Here is a 21,327-nt window from a genome sequence, read left to right as displayed (position 1 = left end):
ACAAAATGTACGTTTTAGGTCATAATTGGCTTTTGTTTAAGGGGTGGATGCACATTTGGTGCACGAATATGCAAAGAGTGTTTGATCAGTGATTGTCTAATTGTCCCATAAACACCCCAAAAATGAGGTAAAATGAATGAACACAGATGAGTATTATAATGCGGTATAAGTACACAAACTGAATATCTCCTGTACAACTTCACTGATGCAATGAATAAAACAAATACACAGAGTGAAACACACAACTCTTCTCTGATGGCACAGTATAAAAATGGACCGTCATGGAGAAAGCAACGATTATAAAGAAAGGAATATGACATGAGGCGGCCGTACAGCATGCTTCATAATCATCACGTGAAGGACAATGGCAGCTGCTTGGAAGTGAACGAAGCTGAGCCATTGAAATCAACATAAGCAAGTATGAAACATTTTACAGCAAGTATAGCACTTTATCTCACTGTTACACGATGTAGTCTTTTTTCACAACGGCTATTTTCTGTGTCGTGTGTCTAAACAGTATGTGCATGTACATGTGTGTGACGCTGTGCGTGTGTTTTTACAATCTTAATCCTGATCAGTGCTGTATGAACATACACATGACTCTTGGCAAAAACGTATATTTCCCAGTGTAGCTTCTGGAAAAGGGTCGAGTTGCCACCTCCTGCCTTCCTGAACTGGTAACACAACATGTAGCGCTGAATCACGTAACCAGCTCTGATGGATCACATGTTTCGAACCACTTCTGATTCCAACAGTTGTCCTCTCCCTTCTGATTGGCCTGCTAAGTCATTGAAGACAGCCGGAAAGATCCCTCCCTCTTTGGCCGTCGTAAAGATATCCTCAGCCTCTTTGGACCACAAAAGATTTCATGAATCAATCAGCAGGCCGCTGGTGTCAGTGACCCCTCCCTCCTTCTGCATCTTCAAGGCAACCGTTGAGGAATTGGTCATCGCTCCCGAATGCACCCTGGGACTGCAGCAGCTCGTATTCCCGGTCAAGGAAGTCTAGGCTGTTGTTGCTAGGCAACCCACGGATGGAGCACTTGTCGGACACTTTGGTCCACTGCTCCCGATTTGCCGCCACTCTCTCGTACAACTCAGTGGCCCCAGGTAACAGTTCAGAAAGCAGCCTGACAGGATGGAGGGAAGATGTGTTTGTGACACGAGTTTGATAAGGTGATACTTTATGAAGCGCGGCTTCCATGTTATTATTTTATAGTACAGGATCCTTAACATCCCAGCCTGAAGAATGCACAATTTTTCTCAGTCCAAAATGAAGATGAATCTAAACAGATTTAGACTTCATTTATTTTCTATATTTTTTCCTGTTTCAGTTTCAAAACTAGTTTTTAAAAAAAACCAGATTTCATGTACCGGTAATTGAACCCGCCATAACTGAATTTTCTTTGGCCACTAGGGGGTATTGCAACAAAATGCAAGCACAAAATGTTGATTACAAATACCGTACATTCAGCAGAGAATAGGAAATATTTCACCAATTCCCGACAAGCTGCTAAATGCTGCACTAGCCTAATGGATGCTAACTGTTTTTGCTTTTTGATATTGGTAAGGTGAGGTGTTCAGAACCTCTGCCAATCAGAGTAAACCAGAAAGCGACTTCAAGGTGCTAAACTGCAATATTAAGTTTAGGGGTACTACATAACTGATTATTTTTATTTAAGCTTTTAAGCATTTTATCCATTGTTAATACAAAACATCCACAAAAGCAGATTTGAATAATTAAAAACAAAATGCTGAACAAAATCTGAAATCTGTGTTGCACATAAATCAATTCTTGGGAGCAACATAAAACAACAAAGTGGTTTCACAGGGTTCAGACCAGCCAGGATGAGACGGATTGTACGCACTTGTAAATGGGCATGGCGATATGTTCCATGAAGCTTATCTGTAGTTCTGGGATATATGCTTTCTCTCTGTCCATCATCTCACTGGGCCTGTTCCCCATGGCTTTTTCCTGCACACACACAAATATGATAGAGATCGAGTAATGAGCTCACTGTATTGGGAAAGGACACACACTTCATCCACTTGCTAAATAATTTCACATGCCATTTAACAGGTAGTGCACACTGACGCATACCAGATCTCCTTGAGAGAAGAACTCTTTATAGATCAGCTCCTGTTGACAGAGAGACAGGCATCTGTTACCGTTCACAGTGGCACCACTCAGCATTTATTTAGTGACGACAAAAAGCAAATAGAATTTGCTAGAAATTTGGAACAGCTATTAGGACTTCTTTTTTGAGATGGGCAAATAAACAGTTAGTGAGGATGTTTAGCTTTTTATATGTTTAAAATGAGCAGAATAATCTTCTCATTAAAACAGAAATATGAAATGTCACATGTTTTATCATAAACTATCAGGATATTTTACTTGATTCAGAACTGGTTTATCTCTGCAGTCATATTTGCAAAATTATTACTGTAATTTGATTGTACTCAATCACATGAATGCCATTGCCTAAATAAAGTCCACTCAAATGTTATTACATTTCAATATTTTAGATATTCTGACCAGCTAGAAAGCCAGACCCAAATGGAAATTTATTTTCTGTTTTGGGAGCGAGGATTATAATTCATTTGCTATAGGTGTGAAGTGTTTGTAGATTTAAGATGCTTGATTTGGGACAAGGGTCAGGGGTTTGTTGTGAAAAAGAGGGGCAGACCAAGATTAAACTAATCCCAACATGAAGTGCCATTTCACAATATGCAATATAAGGAATATAATGGCAGGCAGACTGAAGAGCTTTTTCCTGCTGCATAGCTAAATGTTTTATTTGGAATGCAAACCTTTGTGTGTAGCTGCTTAATTATTATCTACCTATTACTAAATAGTAATAATGTTGTTAGTATAAGCGTGATAAGGCAAACACTATATTTAGATGAATAAAAATAATGCACCACATTTGTCAAAGGAAGCATCACAGCGCCAACTGAGGTGGTTCACAGCAGCAGGATATAAATATCTGTGTGCGGATATTTCTTAAAGTGGTGAGAAGTGGGCGGATGTGTTTACATAAGAGCTACAAGTTCAATTAAAATCCCATTTGGCTAGATTTGTAGTACATAAAGAGCATTAGCATAGACTTGGAACTGACAGCAATCTTCCTTGTAGTTTTCCAACCCTTGGTTTGGTCTGACAGGTCACATGACGTCATCAACAGGCACAGCAGCATGGAGCGGTGGGTATGATTCTTAGGATTGTATCCGTCTAAAACACATCAACATATATGTTTTCAGTAAATGACAGTCTTATTGCTGGTTAAAAATACTTCAGTCATTTCAGATTGAAGCATTTAGCTGATTGATAACAGTATTGATAGATAGCGATGATCATTATTTTTGTCCATGGCTGAAAGTTACACACTTCGGAGACAGTGGCTTAACTCATTTAGACATTTTTAATGCCCTTGAATTGGTGAACAGAACAAAATTGATTTCCACTAAGGAGACATCCCCTTTGGGCAACTTATAATTGGTTGCATTCACGCATATCAAACAGCCAGACAGGACGTTACAGGCCATTACATTACCTAACAGTGCAGTAAGCGTCTGTCTCCTCCAAAGAGTAAATAGTCCAATCATGGAGAGGACAAATAAGATTGTGTGGAATTAAAAATCAATGCTTGAACTTAGATATCTGCAAAATAAGTAGCACAAGGAATTTTTTTTTTCACTGCTCACAAGGGAGAATTCTGATATCCATTTTCCTTGAGAAGTAAGTTTGTTCGAATTTAAGGAAAAGTATTTGAACAAGTCTCTATTTGCTGCTCGGGGTCGTGGGAATAGAGTAAAAGTGGAGACATGGCTGTGAATAATCCACATCTGATAAACGTACCATCAGCCATTTTCTGCAGGTCCTTGAAAATACGAAGGTGGTGCGCCAGGTCGGTGGCCAGAATGATGTCTCTGATCAAATCTAGCATGCGCTGGTAATCCTTAAAATACATTAAAAAACAACAACTTTAGTCGGCAAACGCAGAAATAAAAAGCACATAAAGAGAGAAAGACAGAAGATTAAAGGTAAAATATGTGAATCACTTTTATATCTCACCTTCCTGGAGAACTTTTCAAAGATATTGCAGCCAAAAGTGTTCAGAATGGCGATGGCTTGGGCGAAGTGATGTCTCTGTCATTGCAAACAAAGCGTGAAGGGAACATGAACGAGCACATCTGGAAGTTGCTTCCATAGCAACAAATAAAACTTTTAACAATATATAGGGCAGAACTGTTGCTCTGAAATGTAAAAGATTGTGCAGGCGTACCTATAGCCCCAGAGTGCACATGCAATATATATATTGATAAAGGCACACATCTTCAATGACGTTTAAAGCTCTTGCACACCCCTGTGATGTGATGCAAGTGGTTGAGAGTTTACCTCCATCACAGATCCCTCTGAGCTGTAGAGAGCAGCAAGCACAGATTGCTGAAAATAGAAGCAGATAGAATAAAAACAGACAAATGAAACAGCATCCTTGCAGTTTACATGTTCTATTGATTCAAATGGAGCAACATCCTTTTGACAAAAGGCTTTTGACTTCTTTTTAACCGGGCTTGTCGGCTTTAATGTGAATTTTCAAATAGAAAACATAAAATAAGCCAATAGAACGAGGCTGTTTGATTCATAATGAAAGCTGCGTGTGCCATTTAGGTGCTGCAGGTTTATGCTTCATTAGGGTGCAGCAGGGGAACATGCTTCTAATCACAATGACATATAGTGTCCCTCTGGGGCAACTTCAAAGACGAGGAGCCACAACCACAGATTCTGATTTCACCACAACACACTTTGAAGGCGGCTCCTCATCCGAAAGCCAATTTCAGCCTGCATCTCTAAAGTGCAGACGCGGGGCTGTTTGCATATACTCTACGTGTTTGGGGGGTTTAATCTTACCATCGCCCCCTTTTCTACTCCATTCACTCCAGATGCCTATCTATATGTCCTCTTAAATGGCAGAGGCAAAAATTTGTTTGCTCACTGAGGCGACTTGGAAAGAATTGTTTGTGCCACGGTGGTCCAGGTCATGGCACATGCAGGAGACGAAGAGAGCCAGAATCTCTATTTCCCTAAAAGAGAAGGGCTACACGTTAGCCCAGATTCAGTTCAAAGTGTCATTTCATGAATGCATAGTGGAGCACAGTGTAATGCATGTCCTCACTCGAGGTAGTTGGACAGCCCTGCTTTCTTGTAGAGCAGGTAGCAGAAATGTGTGACAGAGAAGGCGTGCATCCAGTTGTGGTAGGGAGGATCTCTGTAGCCTCTCTTCACCATCAGACAGAACCTGACAGGAAAGCAGCAGTTTGGTCATCATCTCAAACGCAACAGGTCTATTATTTACCTCTGCCATAGAGGTCATTACCTCCTCAATATCTCGGTTGATTATTTACCCATGTATATGGAATTTGACACAGTCATGTAGGGTGGAGCCCTCTATGTTACCACCTAATTTCATCTGGATTGGATCTGGATTGCGGATATATAGCAATTTCTCCTAAAATGGCGGTAGTGCTTGCATTCCGGCCTACTGTGCATTTTACGAGAGACAGAGATTTCTAACAAGCGTCGTCTTGTAGCTGAGTCGATTCCACATCGCAGCATGTCAACAGATTTGATCTATCTTTAATACCTGAGGAAACAGATCCAGTTTAAACCTGGGTAAATTTTAACAACAAAACAATGTTGTTTTTGGACCCTTTCAATAATATCTCTTCACAAAGGAGGTTCTGTTTCTGCTGGCCTTTACCAAGACACTGTGGAATTAGTAGTGGACAAACTGATTTGCTGCATCTTTAAAAGCTACGGCTCTAGATCCAGAAGAATCCGCCATGACTGAAAGTGTGATTTTTTCTTTTAATAACTTCTAACCTAATAATGACATCAATGTGAATCCAAGGTTTGTTTTCATGGTTAAGGAATCTAGAAATATAGATAAAATAAATGTAGGGCAATAATTTGGTGTAAATCACAGTATAGGAGGATTGGTGCAGGTCTGCGCTCTCTGTTTTTTCAGTATTCAGTATGTGAATGATGACGTTACCTGGCAAGAGTGTGCCGGTCCATCTTGTATGTGTTGATGAAACCCATGTCTTCAAACATGCTGAGGATGCACTGCAGACACACAAAGCACTGTCCTTTACGACGCCTCCGCTCCCGACTCCTCCACCCCTGTAATCTTTTTCTGCTCCATCATCAGGCTGGAATTTCAGTTCCTGTGAACCTCCGGTCCTTACCATGGGCGTGTCGTCATCAGGCAGCGATCGAGGTGTGTAAGTGAACTCGGCGAAGCAGGAGTGTATCTCCCTCACCGGCTCAATGCCTACGATCAGCAGCTTAGTCACCTCTTCCTCTGAAACCTGCAATATACACATACTGAATCATACGGAGTAAATAATATTGACAGTGTCAGGAATTGCAATTTTCCTGTGTATCAGGGTGAGTGCGATCCACAAATGTGATTTTACCTTCATGTGGTACATCATCATTTCATTGGCCAGGTGGGACCTGAACTGAGCTTCATGGACTCTCTTGTAGAGCAGAGACTAGGGAAACAAATACATGAGGAAATCAATAGCTGTAAATAATGCATTCACAGTGACCAGTCCACAACACGGTGTACAGTTCTGTTAAGTGATAAGAACCATCTTCTTTCTTCTTAGTGAATTAGTGGACTTAAATTGCTATTGATCTTTTGGCATCCCCTTAGATGCTTTGTGACATCTTCACAAAGTCCATTAGCACCAGTTGCATTCCTATTCCCTTCCTGCTTATTATGTCATCTGGTGGAGCTCGTTTCCAGCCCTTGTGTTAATTCCTCTAATCGCACAAGCTAGAAATACATTGCTGTGCACAAATGATTGTAAGTCAAAGTGACTGCTGCTTACATTTCAGTCTTGAGGAAGGTGCTTCTTGGAACCGGCAGCAAACAGACTTATAAATAATGCATTTGCTCGTGTTTACATGATTAATGAGATACCTAGAAAGCAATTATTTTCCCAATCTAATATATTATTTGGTCAATAAACGATGGATTTCCTGCAGCCACCGAAAGGTCAGATGCCACAGCGGATTAATGTGTAGGTGAATCAGAACGGAACACTGTGACTCACTCAGCTGTGTCTCTGTTCAGCGGCTGCAGCAGCAGGTCTCCATCACAAATTGAATCCCTTTAAAGTCCCTCTGAGACTTTGCTCTATGCTCTTCCCACTGAAGTCCTCCCAATTTGCCAGATCAATCCCCAACAATAGATCTAACACAGCTTCAAGGAAAGCAACCTTTTCAGCTTGCTGACACAGTTCAGAGCAAATCGCTATTCACTAGTCACTTTTAAGATCCCTAGAGTTTTTTTTATTTGTAATTTATGTGTGGATTTTAATTTAATTTAATTTAATTTAAACACCATTAAATGATAATACACTGTATATAGTATAACAATACAGTTATTTAAGGACAGAACTGACTGGTTGTGTTCAGAATACATAATTAGATTTTTTTTTCTAGTAAAGTGATATACTGTAATTAATGCATATACAAAAAAGCAGTTTGCAGGTGAATTGTTTTATATATAATTGTTCAAATTAAAATTAAAATTATATATGAATAATTCTCTATATGAAACTATATATATATATATATATATATATATATATATATATATATATATGGTATAGATGTAGCTTGTTATTTTAACTGATTGAGTATTTACTCCCATTTAATATTTTCTCCCTTTCACTGAGATATAGTTGGTGCACACAAGATACACCTGAGTGCTTTGTCTCTGACCATGAGCTTATTCAACTTAAAGAAACAGGACATTTAGAGGTCAACATTCATGTCTTCCTGTGGGATGAGGGCCTTACATGGGCTATACTGATCCCACAGTAGATGGAGAAAGCTGTGGCCAGGTCCTCGTCGAAACGGTTGAACCACGGCCCGTTCATTTTATTCACCAACTCCGCCACGCCGATGACCTCTAGATGGAGGAAGATCAGACAGGTGAGACATTGAGGGAGGCGATGAAAAATGGACGGAGGAGGAGAAAGTTGATGAAGAAAAATAGAGAGTGCACAACAGACGTTGAATCAAATAGGTTTGCTCATTTCAATTCCTTTCACCCTGGAGCTGGATGTAATTGCACAAAAAGAAAGATCTGAAATGAAACTTTAATCTGAGCTGCAAAATCACAGAATCTACAGTATATCTGCTTGGATACAGAAAGAGCTCTGCTATTTCTAAGTATGGAACACACTGAGGATGGGTGCATCCCCAAAGTGCACTTTATCATTTAGGGGCATTTAGAATGTGATGTAAGAACTCTTATGCTATTCTGAGAATGAGTACATGTGTGCAAATTAGGGTCAGGCTGTAGGAAACAGAAGAACACATGAACAACATTACATTATCCCTTTCAGTTTTTAGTTATTGGACTCTGAAGTGGTAACTGGGCACCTCCATTTACAGAGAATTATCGGCACCACACTTTGCTAAAACAGCTGGAAAAAAACACTTTGCTCAGCATTTAGATTTTCTGCTGTGAGTGGGTGAAACAGCAGCTGAATGTGTAATCTATCTAAACCAAGAATAATCACCTCTGCCGAGGGGATAATGTTTTCTCCACCATTGCTTTGTTTGTTAGAAGGATTACCTAAAACCTGTTCCTGAATTATCACAACACTGACTGAAGGCGGTGGGACAAGAATCCAGCATATTTTGTAGTAGATCTGGATCTACTGTATTTGATCAGTTTGTCTTGACAGGTTTTCATAAAACTTGGAATTTAATTTAGAATTTAATGGATTTGAAGGATTCTGTTAGTTATATTGAGAATATAAAATATTCTCAATCTTTTTCTCCTTGATTTAGTTTTTTACATATTTTGGTGAGATTTAATGTTCAGTTTGGGTAATTACTCATATGGGCCAATGACAATATTCTATCCGATTATCTGACTGAGAATGAAACAGCATGGTGGCCGATGCTTTTTGATGTCGGGGTCACCAATACCGTTGTTCTCGTCTTTGATGGGGAAGCAGAGGATGTTACGGGTTCTGAAGCCGGTGCTGTCGTCCACGCCTCGGTAGAAGAGAGGATGGGAGTAGGCGTCCTTAATGTTCAAGATCTGACCCGTGGTCGCCACGTGACCGGCGATGCCCTGATCTGCTGGGATGCGAAACTCCTTCTGCACTCACGCACACAAACACAGCCATATCAGTATGCATTCATTCATTCATTCATTTTCCAATCGCTTTATCTGTGACCGGGTCACAGGCAGTGCCAGAGCCTATCCCAACAGTCCACGGGCGAGAGGCAGGGTACACCCTGGACAAGCCGCCAGTTCATTGCAGGGCGGTGATCATTATATCATGGATAAATATCAATGCATGTGGATTAAAGATGTGCCCGGGTGTCCTACCTCCTCATCACTGACCACGCCCCCGTCAAACACCTTCGCCACCAACTCATGACTGACTCGATCGAGCAGGAACACCGAACAGCTGGAGAAACGCACGGACAGGGGGAAGTAGAGAGATGAACAGGAGCTGGCAAGTCAGTTAAGAGCAAATCGCCAAGGCAACCAGGCACAGGTGAATGAACCTGAACCATCCCTTTGCAGATAAAACACAGGGCTTACATCTCTGCGTCACTGAGGTTCCTGGCCTCCACTATAATTTCCTGTAACAGTACCGACACATCATCTGAAAGAATGAGAGAGAGTGAGAGGGGGAGAAAGAGGGTGGGAGAGGAAATGAAGGAAAATATAGCTATTCTCAGATGTGGTAGAAAGAAACAAGGGTGAGCAGCAGCACGTCATCTGTCCAAGCTGATAGATGAGCCAATTTGCTTTACCAGTGGATCAATTTTTTTCGACCGCAATAATGATGAGCCATCAGTGAATTTATCCTGTTGGTACTTACAGTAAGATAAAAATCTAAATGCCTCAGTGTAATTGTAGTATAGAGAAGTGCCATCATTTTAATTTTATGGTGATGATCCTGGGTGCAATCACCTTTTGATTTGAGAGTATCTCACTCACTTACGTGCGCTATTCATTTCACTATGCGGTCATTTAAATATCGGCCATTGAATGCAAATGGTCTCACAAGCATTCCTTCTTCAAGGAGGCAGACCGATAAAACTCACCCAAGTGTGTGAAGAGATTCTTGGCAACTTGTAGGAGCGCCTGTGAAAGGGAACAATGCACTCAAAGCGCTGATTAAAAGGGAGATTTGTGTTTACAAATAAATGCATATAGGTGTGTGTGTGTGTGTGTGTGTGCATGTGTGTGTGTGTGCAGTACCTGGCACTCCACTTTGAGTTTCTGTTCTTTCTGGAAGGCCAAAGTTGAAGTGAGGACAGTTGAAGTGTAACAGAAACAGTGCTGGATTGCATGCTCATCTGCCTTTGTGTGTCTGCATTGGGACACACACACAGAAGATGAATCTTAAGCAGGCTATTACATTTCAGGTTATCTATTCGTTATGCTCCATTTCATGTCATTGTTTTTTGTCTTTTTTTTTTTTTAATAATAAATAAATTCCCCTTTTGGGACAATAAAGCGGATCATTTCTTTCATTCATCGCTTTGGGGTTGATAACGCACCGCTACAATTAAACTAAGAATGTAGAAAAAGTAGTAGTTTTCATTCATCCAGGTCATGGTGATCCTCAAGGGCTGAATCAGAAGCAGCTGGACTCCTAGTTGGGTTTAATAAAAGTCAAATTGCTTCTGATTCAAACTTTTAGGATTCATTGAAATTGAATACACCAATTAGGTACATATATATTCTCTAGTCCTGGTTTCTCATTGGAGAGAAATTTGGCATGTTTTTCCTGACTAATTTTTGGTTTTGGATACATTTTTTATAATTTTTTTAAATACATGAAACATGGATAATTATGAAAAAAAAAGAAATTTCCTGCAGGTGGTGAATTAGCCTCCTTAAAATGAAGCGTGAGAAGCTCGCAGAGTCAACAGCGTCGGCTGCAGCTACCGATCTTTGCCTACAGAGGGCAGCACCACCTTGTTGTGTTGATGTAAGGAGCGGTTCGTCGCTTCGGGGTGTTTTGCCCTGAGCTTAGACTCCCAGGAATCCTTTTCAAAGAGGTGCGATTTAAACAAAGCTTGAAAAAGAAACGTTCATCATGATTGGCATCAGAAGCGACACACAAAGTTGTCGTCTTTCATGCTGGATGAATCACTTTTCGAGGTAAACACTATTCATACATGCTCACAAAACAGAAAATTGACTGTCTCTGCAGCGAGAATGAAAAGCAGCAGTAGTCCATCTCCAAAGACCAGAAGTCAAATGCACAGTGTGAAAGCATATAGCACTCACTGCGCACAATGGAATTAATGTGTGTAGCCTCAGAAATAAATCCTGACATACAAATAATTTGGTTTGTCAAAGCAGCTCTAACTTGTTTTGCCTTATCCTAAACAGCATGAGGTCATCAGGCTGTACACATCATCTTTAGTCTGCCATATTGTGCAATCTTCTGCACCCACAGGATAAGATTAAATGCTATCTTGTGATGTTTGTATGCGCTATTCTTATTTTATTCCACCAAATCTAAATAATGGACCTCTTTTCGTGCACCTACTGCAAATCCTGCACTTTGAGAAGCTCCCATGGAGCTATGCATATAAATATTCCATCTATTTGATGAGGAAATTTCTCTTTAAGAAGTAGAGAATGTTTCTACTAAAATCAAAATGACTGCGCTTGGAGCAAAGGATGCATTTATCACTTTATGCAAAGTTGTGACCGTAATCCTGCCGCTGCTACTATGCTAATGACGTGTCATTGCCACCGGCAGGAGCAGAAATGATAGGACATGATCCCTTTTCATCTATGCTAGTCTTCAGAGAGCGAGAGAGAATTGGGATAAAAAACAGATCGATGGGAACATGATAAAAATCTCAGCAGCAGATGGTTAAAAATAATAAAACAGGACACTAGAATAATACAAAATAATTTTCCTCAGTGTCTTTCTTTCTCCACCACATGGACGGAGTGATTTCACACGGCATCACAAGGCAGCATGCGTCACACGCTGCTGGTTGGCAGCAGATTGCAGTCGAAACAGCAGGACACACAGCAAACTCAACAAATCTGAGCTGTTGAGCACAACCAATCAGGCCATCCATCCCAACATCACTGTAAGCCGCTGCCAGCTAAATCTTTCAGTCTAACGTGACTCAGCGCTTCAGGGATTAGGCAAAGCCAAATCATAACCTGACCGACATTCCAATATTTCATATATACTCCAGTCGTAATTCACCAGCGGCCGGGAGGAGGTAGGAGGGCGAAGTGGCTCAGTGTGATCTTTTTCACAATAAGAAAATGGCACGCCATCACAAATTCATAGCATGAACACATCATACGCACCGCTGCCCACCCTGCTTGTTAAAGGCGCATGCCAGAGCCACGACCTGACCGGTGGCCCTGCTGGCCACGGGCACACAAAGCATGGAGGAGATCTCACAGCCCAACATGCTGGACAGCTGCCGCCGCTCCTCCTGGTAGGGAGACAGAAAAATGAGTTCAGCATAGACACAAAGGTGATAGATATGGCAGAGTGAAAAATTAAAATGGCCTTACAGTACTGATGTCCTGAAGGCTAATCGACTTCTTCTTCTCAACGACCTGACCAAAGCGTCCGAACATCAGCTGAATGAATGGAGAAGGGAAAACAGGAAAGAGAAAACACAACTGCTGAATAAGTCTTGAGTTTCTGCTTGAACCTCATGGGACCTGGTGTCCACATATGAGGACATCGGGTGTGAGGTCGTCCAGAACCCAATTTCAAATTCTGGCACCAAATAAAGAGTTTTCGCAGATCATTCCTCAGGTTATTTTTATGTTTATTACATATATTCTGAGTGAAATCCATCACATTCCAAACAGACCATCCACAAAGTGTTTATTTGTGTTCTAATGTTCCTCTCCACCAACTATTTCAAACATTATTTAGCCTGGGAACACAGTGCACTCAAAATTACTACATCTGCATCACATCCATGGGAAGAAGACTGAAAGGAAGTCATTACTTCTCGGTCAAAAGTGTTTTGAGCATAACCGCTGCAGGGCATTATAAGGGATTACATGTGGGAGATGAGTCAGTCAAAGACATGCATAGATAGATAGAAAATAGAAAATAAATAGAAAATAGAAATAGAAATATTTTATTGTCATTGTACAACAAAATTAAAATAGCATACAATCCCTGGCAGTCCCTTACAGCACCTGCATTTAAAGCTTCCTTGTTGAATCAATTGCAACAACCTGCTTGATTTGATTTCAGAGAGTCACATCAATAACGGGAAATTATGAACGTGCAAATGAATTTTTTCTATGAATATATCAACGTGTTTGCCGGCCTCACCGGGAAGCTGATCTCCTCCTCCAGGACTTTATCGCCAACTACCTGAAGGTCAAATAGATTGTTATACAATTGTTAATGTCGAAATTACGCTTTTGTCATAAGAGACACTTGTGAAATGGAACATTTATATGTCTTTGTTCATACCTGGCAGAAGAGCTGGTGGTTGTCCTCGGAGACCAGGAGCAAACAACAACACTGCGAATGAGTCTGCTGCTGCAGCTGAAAGAGTCCACAGATAAAAAAAAAAAAAAAGACATCAGTTCTGATATACGTCATCACAAATTTCTGCCTTTATCGGACTCAGTCAGGTTGAGTTTGAAGTCAGGTTAAGAGTGATAAGCTTTAATTATTGAAATATGTTCCAGCACAAAATCAAATGAAGTTATCATACTTTATGAAGGATGACAGAATTATTGTATGTACCAAATCTCATTTGATCAGATTCACACATAATCTCTTTACACATTTTTCTCTAATCCACAGAGTTGCCGCCTCCCCACCACAAACACCATACTTACAATACAGCACACACAAACGTAAAGCTGCACACGCATACAATAAATCATTTCCCAAATGCTGTTAATCCCATAAGAGTCACTTCAAGCACTTCCCACCCAACCGACGGTTGTTGAGAAGCAACAATCTCCAGCTCTATTCCTTCCTTTCCTTCTCCACTCCTCAACCCCCTCCCCACCGTTGTTTTTTTTTTACGACTACAACAATGCACAAGCAAAACAAATCACGTCAGATTCAAAATACATCTTAACACCCCTGCAGCCTTTTCAGCACCGCAACTCCCCCTCCTGCTTTCTTACACATGCAGGAAAAGAAAATAATCAAATGCAGGTTAGAGGCCTCGAAAGCGGATATTTAACATGCAGGCTGCTCTGCTGCAGCTGCACCAACGTACACAAGGACAGGAAAATCAGGGAGCTGATTTTCACGTAAATAATTGAAGGTTAAGATTGCTTTAACCATCTGGGGTCAGAGGTCACATCAGAACTCCGATCCTGACCCCACATCCTGCATTATTGGAGGTCAGTATGTTAGAGAGACAAAATAATTGTCATGTCATAGAGGCAATGTTGATCTGAAAAAAGATACCAAACATATATCATGTTAAACATTATTTAATGATAAATGGAAGAAGGAAGAAAATTAAAATTAAGCTGATTTATGCATCATTTTCCTTTCATTTATAATAAAAAAAGGGTTTAAGACACAAATATTATCCATTAAATCTGATTGTCATATTTTTAAAATCATATTGAAACAGGTTTATGTCTCTTAAGCAGGCCTAACCCTAACCCTAACCCTTTTCTGCATGGTCATCAAGTGGGCATGAGATCTCACTTATTCACAATCAATTCATCTTTGGCTTCGATTATTGTGTGCTTTGTTCCTGTATGGTGATACTATAGAATTAAGACACAATTATCTCATCAGCCGCTTTCTGATGATTGATGTTTTGGCTTATCAGCAAATTAGAAAAAAGTGATAATTTCTTACAGTCTAATAAGACATTTTCAAAAGGCATCATTAGCGACATTTGAATAAAACCCACAGACATTCAGTTTAATTTGACAAAAGTCAAGTCGCAGAAAATCGCACATTTGAGATAGAGGCAATGAATTCCATTTATGTTTTGAGACAAACATTGATATGAACGTTGAAAAGAAGTCCTTCGTGCTCAATTACCAGTACGTATACAATACATCCACCAGGATGCTCGCCAGCTCTGATCGACTTTGTCCCTTTGATGCCCAATAACCTTCAACTCTCTTGCTGCCTCCCTCACTCTCATATTTTCTGCAACTCTGAATAATTCTATACATTAAAATTGTTGCCTGGTTCCTGCTGAAGCTGGCCATCGTCTCTCTCTTCCTCTTCCTCATCAATCTTTACACTTTTCCCACTGCTTCCATTTCTTCTTTTTTTACAAAGAATTTAGACGGCAGAGCAGCTGATGAAATGTGTGTATGATGAAAATCCAGTGGTATAGGCAGTGGCAGGAAGACAGGAACTATGAGTCTTTATCAGTGTGTGTGTGTGTGAGAGCGATCTGGACCACTTACATAATTGATGACTTTGAGCTGGAGAGATGCTGCATCAAGGTCAAAGAGCTCACCTGAGAGAGAAAAGCAAGATAGATTGGGAGTAAAATCCAGAGAGGAGTGAAGGTAGATTGGCATTGAGGAGGACAGGGAACAGACAGCATATACATTAAGTATGCATGCATGTGGACAGAAAGCAGTCCGAGGAGGGATGCTCTGAGACAGCGAGGTCGGAAAAGGGTGAAACTAACAGAGCGTCTAATAATGAAGACAACCCAAGGGATGGAAGGCTGCTGGGAATGAGCCGGAAGCAGAGGCTGGGAGGAAAACACAGAGGAGAGTAAAGTCTATCTGGGAGTAAATAAGGTTCATGCATGAGCATGTATTTGCCAGTCCATTTTGATTATGCTGGAAATTTCAAGCAGATCTTGAAAAGCGTTTCCACACTTCATTTGTGCTGTTGACAAAGTCCATCTAAATTCATGGAGCTGTTTATTTAGATAGGCTTCCTCTATTAACGCACATCAACTCACAAACAGCAGTGCATGTGTGGACTGAGAATGTAATTACATTTGATTGCTTCGTGTTTGCATACTGTGTGAGGTGTTGAAACTGTTAGACGTGCTTGCAGAGTTTATTCAAAGTGCTTCTCATGTACGTTATAGACCGTCTATCCTCTGTGTGTGTGTGTGTGCGCGTGCATACCGCATAGCTGCAGGATGTTGCGATCCAGTTCGCAGTAGTCCTGGTCTGAGACATTGAGGTGCAGCAGTGCATTATGGGACTGCATGGGAGAAGGGCTGAGAGGAGGCCTCTGGTAGGACATCTGTACTGCGTGGACTCGGACGCATGCCACTGAGGCCTGTGACGTCATACATGTATATAAAAAAAAAACCCCACACACACACAGTTGAGATTAAAGACATAGAAAGAAGAGTTTAGTTTCGTTTAGTGAAAGTTCAGTCAGGAAGATCGTCATTGGCGCACTGAAGGAGAAGGATATTTTTCTCTTGGATGCTCATTCATAATCTCATCGCCTTGGGGGCATCAATCGTGATAGCAGCTGTTCAAATCAGCTGTTCGCATCACCACGCTGCTTCCTGTTGTAATGTGTCCCTGTCCCCGTCTAGTTTGCTCACGCTGTCACCTCCTGAACACTCCACCGCCCCATCATCATCCCTCTTCACATATTTTTCAGTTCACATATTTTTCGGACTGGGCCTGGGTCGAGGTTATGGGTTCTACTGAGTCTTTCTAAGGTTGAGGGTGTAAAACATCCTTGAAGTAAAAAAATAGGAACTTGATGAAATTATTTTCCGATGAACTTTCAGCTTACGGTCTTTCTTCTCACATTTGTGACCAAAACACAGAAAGAGGGTGCTTACATGCTTTTCCATCGTGCTAAGATGCAGTTCATCCTGATCAGATAGTGGATTACAACCCACCTGTAAAACACACACACGCACACACACGCGCACACACACACACTTCAGTCCAGTGTAGTCATGAAGTTGTCGTAGGTTCTGTTGCTTCATCCTTGAAGGTAACCTAAAGGTAAATGAATACTTGTGCATACGTATCTTATTTGGTTACATATTTCCTTTACTAATAAAGAAGAACCTCAAAAATCATTGGTGAGAACTTTTGCAATTTACGGCCTAAAACCTTTTTTCTATGCCTTTGAATGCGAGGACTCACCAATAAGACAGCAATGGCCTTGTGCCGCTCCTGGTTGAGAATAGGAATGACAAGAGCTAAAAAAAGAAAAAGAAAAGAAGCATTCATAATGAAGAGCATTTGGTCCTGTAATTTTCTTTCCGTGTCCTTGTCTGGGTTTGAATCTTATTTGTTCTCACTTCATGTTCCAATATCAAGGAAATTTTGGAGTGGAAATGAGCGGAACAAATAAAATCCACCGTCCTCGCATAACGGCATTCATTTGCTGCTCTTATCGATGTGGTGGAGACGGCGACTGAGAGAACTCATTTTAAGACAATAGGGAGATCTTGTTGCATGCGTGCACAACTGTGAGCAGAATGATTTGTTTACTACCAATCTAACATCTGCCGCATCATTAAATCATTCAGCGGAAGTTATTGATCCGCAGTGTGCAGAGCAGCCATGCATGTGTACTTTAGGATTCCTCCATGACTACAATTCTCCAGTTTACTCTCTCATATCTAATTTAAAAAACAAAAGAAAAGCCCATTCATAGAGGAATGCGGCAGCTTTTCATCCTAAACCATTTCAGCTTTTGCATGTTTTAGTCATCATAAACCTTTGATTGCTCTTGTTCAATTTTTCAGCCCACACAGCGCCATACCTCTCCCGAGGCAATCATCATCTCTTGTTCAATACTTCTGCTTCTCTGTACTTCCTCCCCCCCGCACACACAAAGACACACACACACCTCTTTTGTGCGTTGGTAGCGGTGCAGCAAGGCAGATTCTGTATGTCTCAGGCAGTTCGGGCAGAGGAAGGCCTGCGCACTGGCATCGCTTCAGCTGGTCCACAATACTCCTGGGACAGAAAAACACAAGTTTGACTCAGGTTTGAGGAAAACAATTACCTGCAACGCATTAGTCAGGGTGAGAAACAGAGAGACGGTCTGTCCGTCAGACACACGGCGGGGACGTGGAGGAAGACAACTGCAGCGAATGGGGAAATAATCAGAAGTGTTATAAAAGCAGACGTGTCGATACTGGCCGACAACATGCAAATTCATTCAGTGTGTCTGTTACACACGCACACACACACACACACACACACACACAGCAGCTTGTCCATGACATGATCTTTAATCCCCTTCAGACCAGTACCGCCAAAGCCCTACATGGTGCATTGATTTTAAAAGTGTGCATTCAGCTCACCGAGGAATAGGTACCTCACTCAAAAACAGTCTGAGCGTGGTTTACGGCTGTGGCAAATATATCATTGTGAAAAGCTGCTTTTCTGCTTGATCATGAAGTCAATTTCTAGCGGACATGGCAGAGGGGGAAAAAAAAGAATTGCCCTGAGGTGTGAGGAAAAATACAGTTATTTGGTTTTCTCTGCAAAAAAATCGATAAGATGAAAACAAAAGCGTGCAATGTGCAGCGGTTGGCGACAGATTTAAGGTCAGCTGCACAACAGCTGCAACAACAGCGCAAATCGAATGATGACAACTACAATACGCTAACAACTCAGTGATTGTATGAGCTTAAATTTAAATAAAATAATAATTGTTAATCATATTATAGTAAAAACTCTAATATTTTGTCATGGGCATAAAAAACAAGTGTCTCGGACTTCTGGACTGTACATCTTTCTAACAATAGATTGTTGTGCTACAAGCTATCTTCTGCACAACCAATGGTAGACAGGTTCAATGATCATGGGAGGTGAACTTGTTTGTGCCTTTATCTGAGTGTGTGTGTGTGTGTGAGTGAAACTCCTGTAAATGAACTCGTATGGTTTAAAAGTGGACTGAAATGCGGCACAAACACATTGGCCTTTTGCCTCTCAGATGGGTTCAATGAGAGTGTTTGTGCAGCTCTGTGTGTGTGTGTGTGCCAATATCTTGAAAACAGGCTTATATAATCAGGTGAGGGAAACAAAATAACAAAGTGCCCTGTAGTTCTTTTAATAGCCACTGCCTTTAGCCTGCATGCAGCTGCTCTGGCAAACGTGTACATCACTCTGTGTGTGTGTGTGTACATACATGGGCTCTATGCTCATACCCTTGCAGGTCTGTGTGTGGAAATCCGGTGTGGTTCAAAGGTTGTTGTCTGACAGACGGTGCCATTTATAATGTAGTGTTGTCTAGCCTTTAGCTGGAGCCAGGACTGCAGCCACACAGCAGCACACAGCATTGAAAAGCTTTAGAGGGCACTTAAGAGAGGAGAGGATCGCTCCATTTCGCTGAGGGCGCCATCAGCTCGGCTTATAAACCCCGCAAATCTTCCAAGGGAAGAATGATGAAAGGTGAAAGAGGTAGGCGGAGGAGTGAGGAAAGATGGGTAGAAGTGTTGGAGAGACCAAAACACAGATGCCCTACAGGGTGGTGGCTCTTGTGGGAGAGGGCACGCTAAAAGAGCACAAAGGGGAAGGATCGACTTGTGATGTGAGAAGGTGGAAGAGCAGATGAAGAGCGGGGAAAGGGTTTTTCAGATAAACAGAGATGCGGCATAAAAGGGAAAAGCGTGAACTCAAGGGTGAGTTTAAATGAAAAAGTGTGCAATAAAAACAAGAAAAGAAAGATATACTGAAAATGAGAGGGGCGGAGGAAGTCCTTGCATCTTGATGAGGTTTCAGGTGGAGGAAGGTGACACCTACACTTTCAAACAGAGAACACCTTTCACCAGCTCCCCTCTCCGCCTTCCTCTTGTTTCACTCAACATGCAACAGAAATACAAACCTGATCTTTCCCTCCGGTGGCAGTTCATGTGGCGGGTCGTCAGATAGCAGCCTCGAGTCGCCCTCCAGCATGTACACACACACGCACTCCTGGAATGAATCACACACACACACACACATGGGTACGTGCACATTTGCAATGCTAATCATATCACAATCACTGGAATGAATGATGATGAGTTTGGGACTCCCTGGTCTTGGATCAGGATGTGGGCAAGATTACCCTCAGAGCACCAACAGGAAGCCTTACTTCAGGTAATAATTCAAGGAAATGCCTATTAAGTTCTACGGCTAAGCAATTGTAAGTGTGTGTGTGTGTGTGTGAATACCGTGCTGGGTAGCAGCTCCCGTATACTGTCTTGAAGGGCCGCTCGCAGCGAGCGCGCATCGACAACCGCCGCCAGTCGCAGCAAAGCATCCTGGGGAGGGAGACAAACAGATGCCCTGATGTCTGTTTTGCTCTTTGTTTACGGTCCCAGTGTGCAGCTCCAATAACCCGAGGCCTTAGCTCTAGTGATTTTTGTTGCGAGTGCAATGTTTGTGTTGCCGCAGCTCGTCCCTCGATATTTAGCCTGGCAGACTCGGAAACAATATTTCAACTGTGCCAAGCTCGCTAAATGCATCGCGGTGTGTGCCTGTCGCATGGTACAAGTGAGGCGCTTCACAATGAACCCAGGCCTCATCGGGGATTACTGGAGTTTGTTTAACTCTTGAGGACACTCGATGCTTTTGTTTCGGTTCGGCTCTGAACAACCGAGCACTTTGCTAATTACTTGGGGTGCTCGTTCACTGATTATTCATGAGGTGGATCTACAGGAGAAGAGCTCGTGGCTCACACATTACAAAACAGATTTAAAGCCTTATCAGACTGGATAGACACGCTTAACTCAAAGTGGTGGTGGCGATCTTAATCACAGTCTGCCTCCTCTCAATCTGATCAGATTCAACATTGGCAGTGCTAAAACATTCCACATCAACATTCACTACAAATGAATCGTACAGACAGCAAGGCACGACTGTCGGAATGATCCGCATGGGGATGACTTCTCTTCCGAGTAAAACTTGGAGTGCTAAGAACATAAATTGGTCCTTGCTTTTGCAAATCACGGGACACATAGCCTTGAAAAAGCACTTCGGAACATAAAACGGACATCAAGATAAAAGCAGTTTGGTTTCTATTAGGCCTAATTTGAAGTCTTCTGAAAACAACAGTTTGGGAAGAAGATGGACAAGCAGAGGGATGAGAAAGCAGGAAAGCCGCTCTCAGATAAGAACTTCTATTGAAATATAAGATGATGCAAGTTTGGGATTGTACCTCAATATTTTGACATTTAAAAAAACAAATACTCCCAGGTGATGGCTATAATTTCCTACCAAGAGAAGAATATGATATCTGTGTGCTGTCTGTTCAGTTCTCCCGTCCGCACACTGCTTTATTAGGACATGGAAGCGTAGTCTGAAGGGAAAATCTTTACAGA

At 41.6% G+C, this 21,327-nt stretch overlaps 1 protein-coding gene across 1 annotated transcript in view; it reads right to left on the bottom strand.

Annotated features, from left to right (window-relative positions):
• Positions 1-894: 894 nt before the first annotated feature.
• LOC137901688 (cGMP-dependent 3',5'-cyclic phosphodiesterase) overlaps positions 895-21,327 on the bottom strand; it is a 91,731-nt gene continuing 71,298 nt past the window's right edge. The window contains exons 3-31 of the mRNA XM_068745731.1: positions 20,179-20,268; positions 19,851-19,939; positions 17,865-17,974; positions 17,153-17,208; positions 16,840-16,899; positions 16,160-16,316; positions 15,476-15,528; positions 13,545-13,619; positions 13,401-13,442; positions 12,617-12,685; positions 12,404-12,534; positions 10,313-10,424; positions 10,156-10,195; positions 9,647-9,710; positions 9,428-9,509; positions 9,019-9,193; positions 7,875-7,987; positions 6,480-6,557; positions 6,249-6,371; positions 6,056-6,126; positions 5,177-5,299; positions 4,997-5,084; positions 4,399-4,446; positions 4,075-4,149; positions 3,859-3,958; positions 3,119-3,231; positions 2,101-2,139; positions 1,868-1,974; positions 895-1,129 (exon numbers count right to left, since the gene is read on the bottom strand). Coding sequence (XP_068601832.1) covers positions 895-1,129; positions 1,868-1,974; positions 2,101-2,139; positions 3,119-3,231; positions 3,859-3,958; positions 4,075-4,149; positions 4,399-4,446; positions 4,997-5,084; positions 5,177-5,299; positions 6,056-6,126; positions 6,249-6,371; positions 6,480-6,557; positions 7,875-7,987; positions 9,019-9,193; positions 9,428-9,509; positions 9,647-9,710; positions 10,156-10,195; positions 10,313-10,424; positions 12,404-12,534; positions 12,617-12,685; positions 13,401-13,442; positions 13,545-13,619; positions 15,476-15,528; positions 16,160-16,316; positions 16,840-16,899; positions 17,153-17,208; positions 17,865-17,974; positions 19,851-19,939; positions 20,179-20,268 — 2,718 coding nt within the window. The remainder of the gene's footprint in view (positions 1,130-1,867; positions 1,975-2,100; positions 2,140-3,118; positions 3,232-3,858; positions 3,959-4,074; positions 4,150-4,398; positions 4,447-4,996; positions 5,085-5,176; positions 5,300-6,055; positions 6,127-6,248; positions 6,372-6,479; positions 6,558-7,874; positions 7,988-9,018; positions 9,194-9,427; positions 9,510-9,646; positions 9,711-10,155; positions 10,196-10,312; positions 10,425-12,403; positions 12,535-12,616; positions 12,686-13,400; positions 13,443-13,544; positions 13,620-15,475; positions 15,529-16,159; positions 16,317-16,839; positions 16,900-17,152; positions 17,209-17,864; positions 17,975-19,850; positions 19,940-20,178; positions 20,269-21,327) is intronic.

Source organism: Brachionichthys hirsutus, chromosome 11 (assembly GCF_040956055.1).
Source record: "Brachionichthys hirsutus isolate HB-005 chromosome 11, CSIRO-AGI_Bhir_v1, whole genome shotgun sequence".
In the NCBI taxonomy this organism is placed as follows: Eukaryota; Metazoa; Chordata; class Actinopteri; order Lophiiformes; family Brachionichthyidae; genus Brachionichthys; species Brachionichthys hirsutus.
Note: the sequence above shows the minus strand (reverse complement) of the source record. Positions and strands in the feature narration are given on the sequence as shown.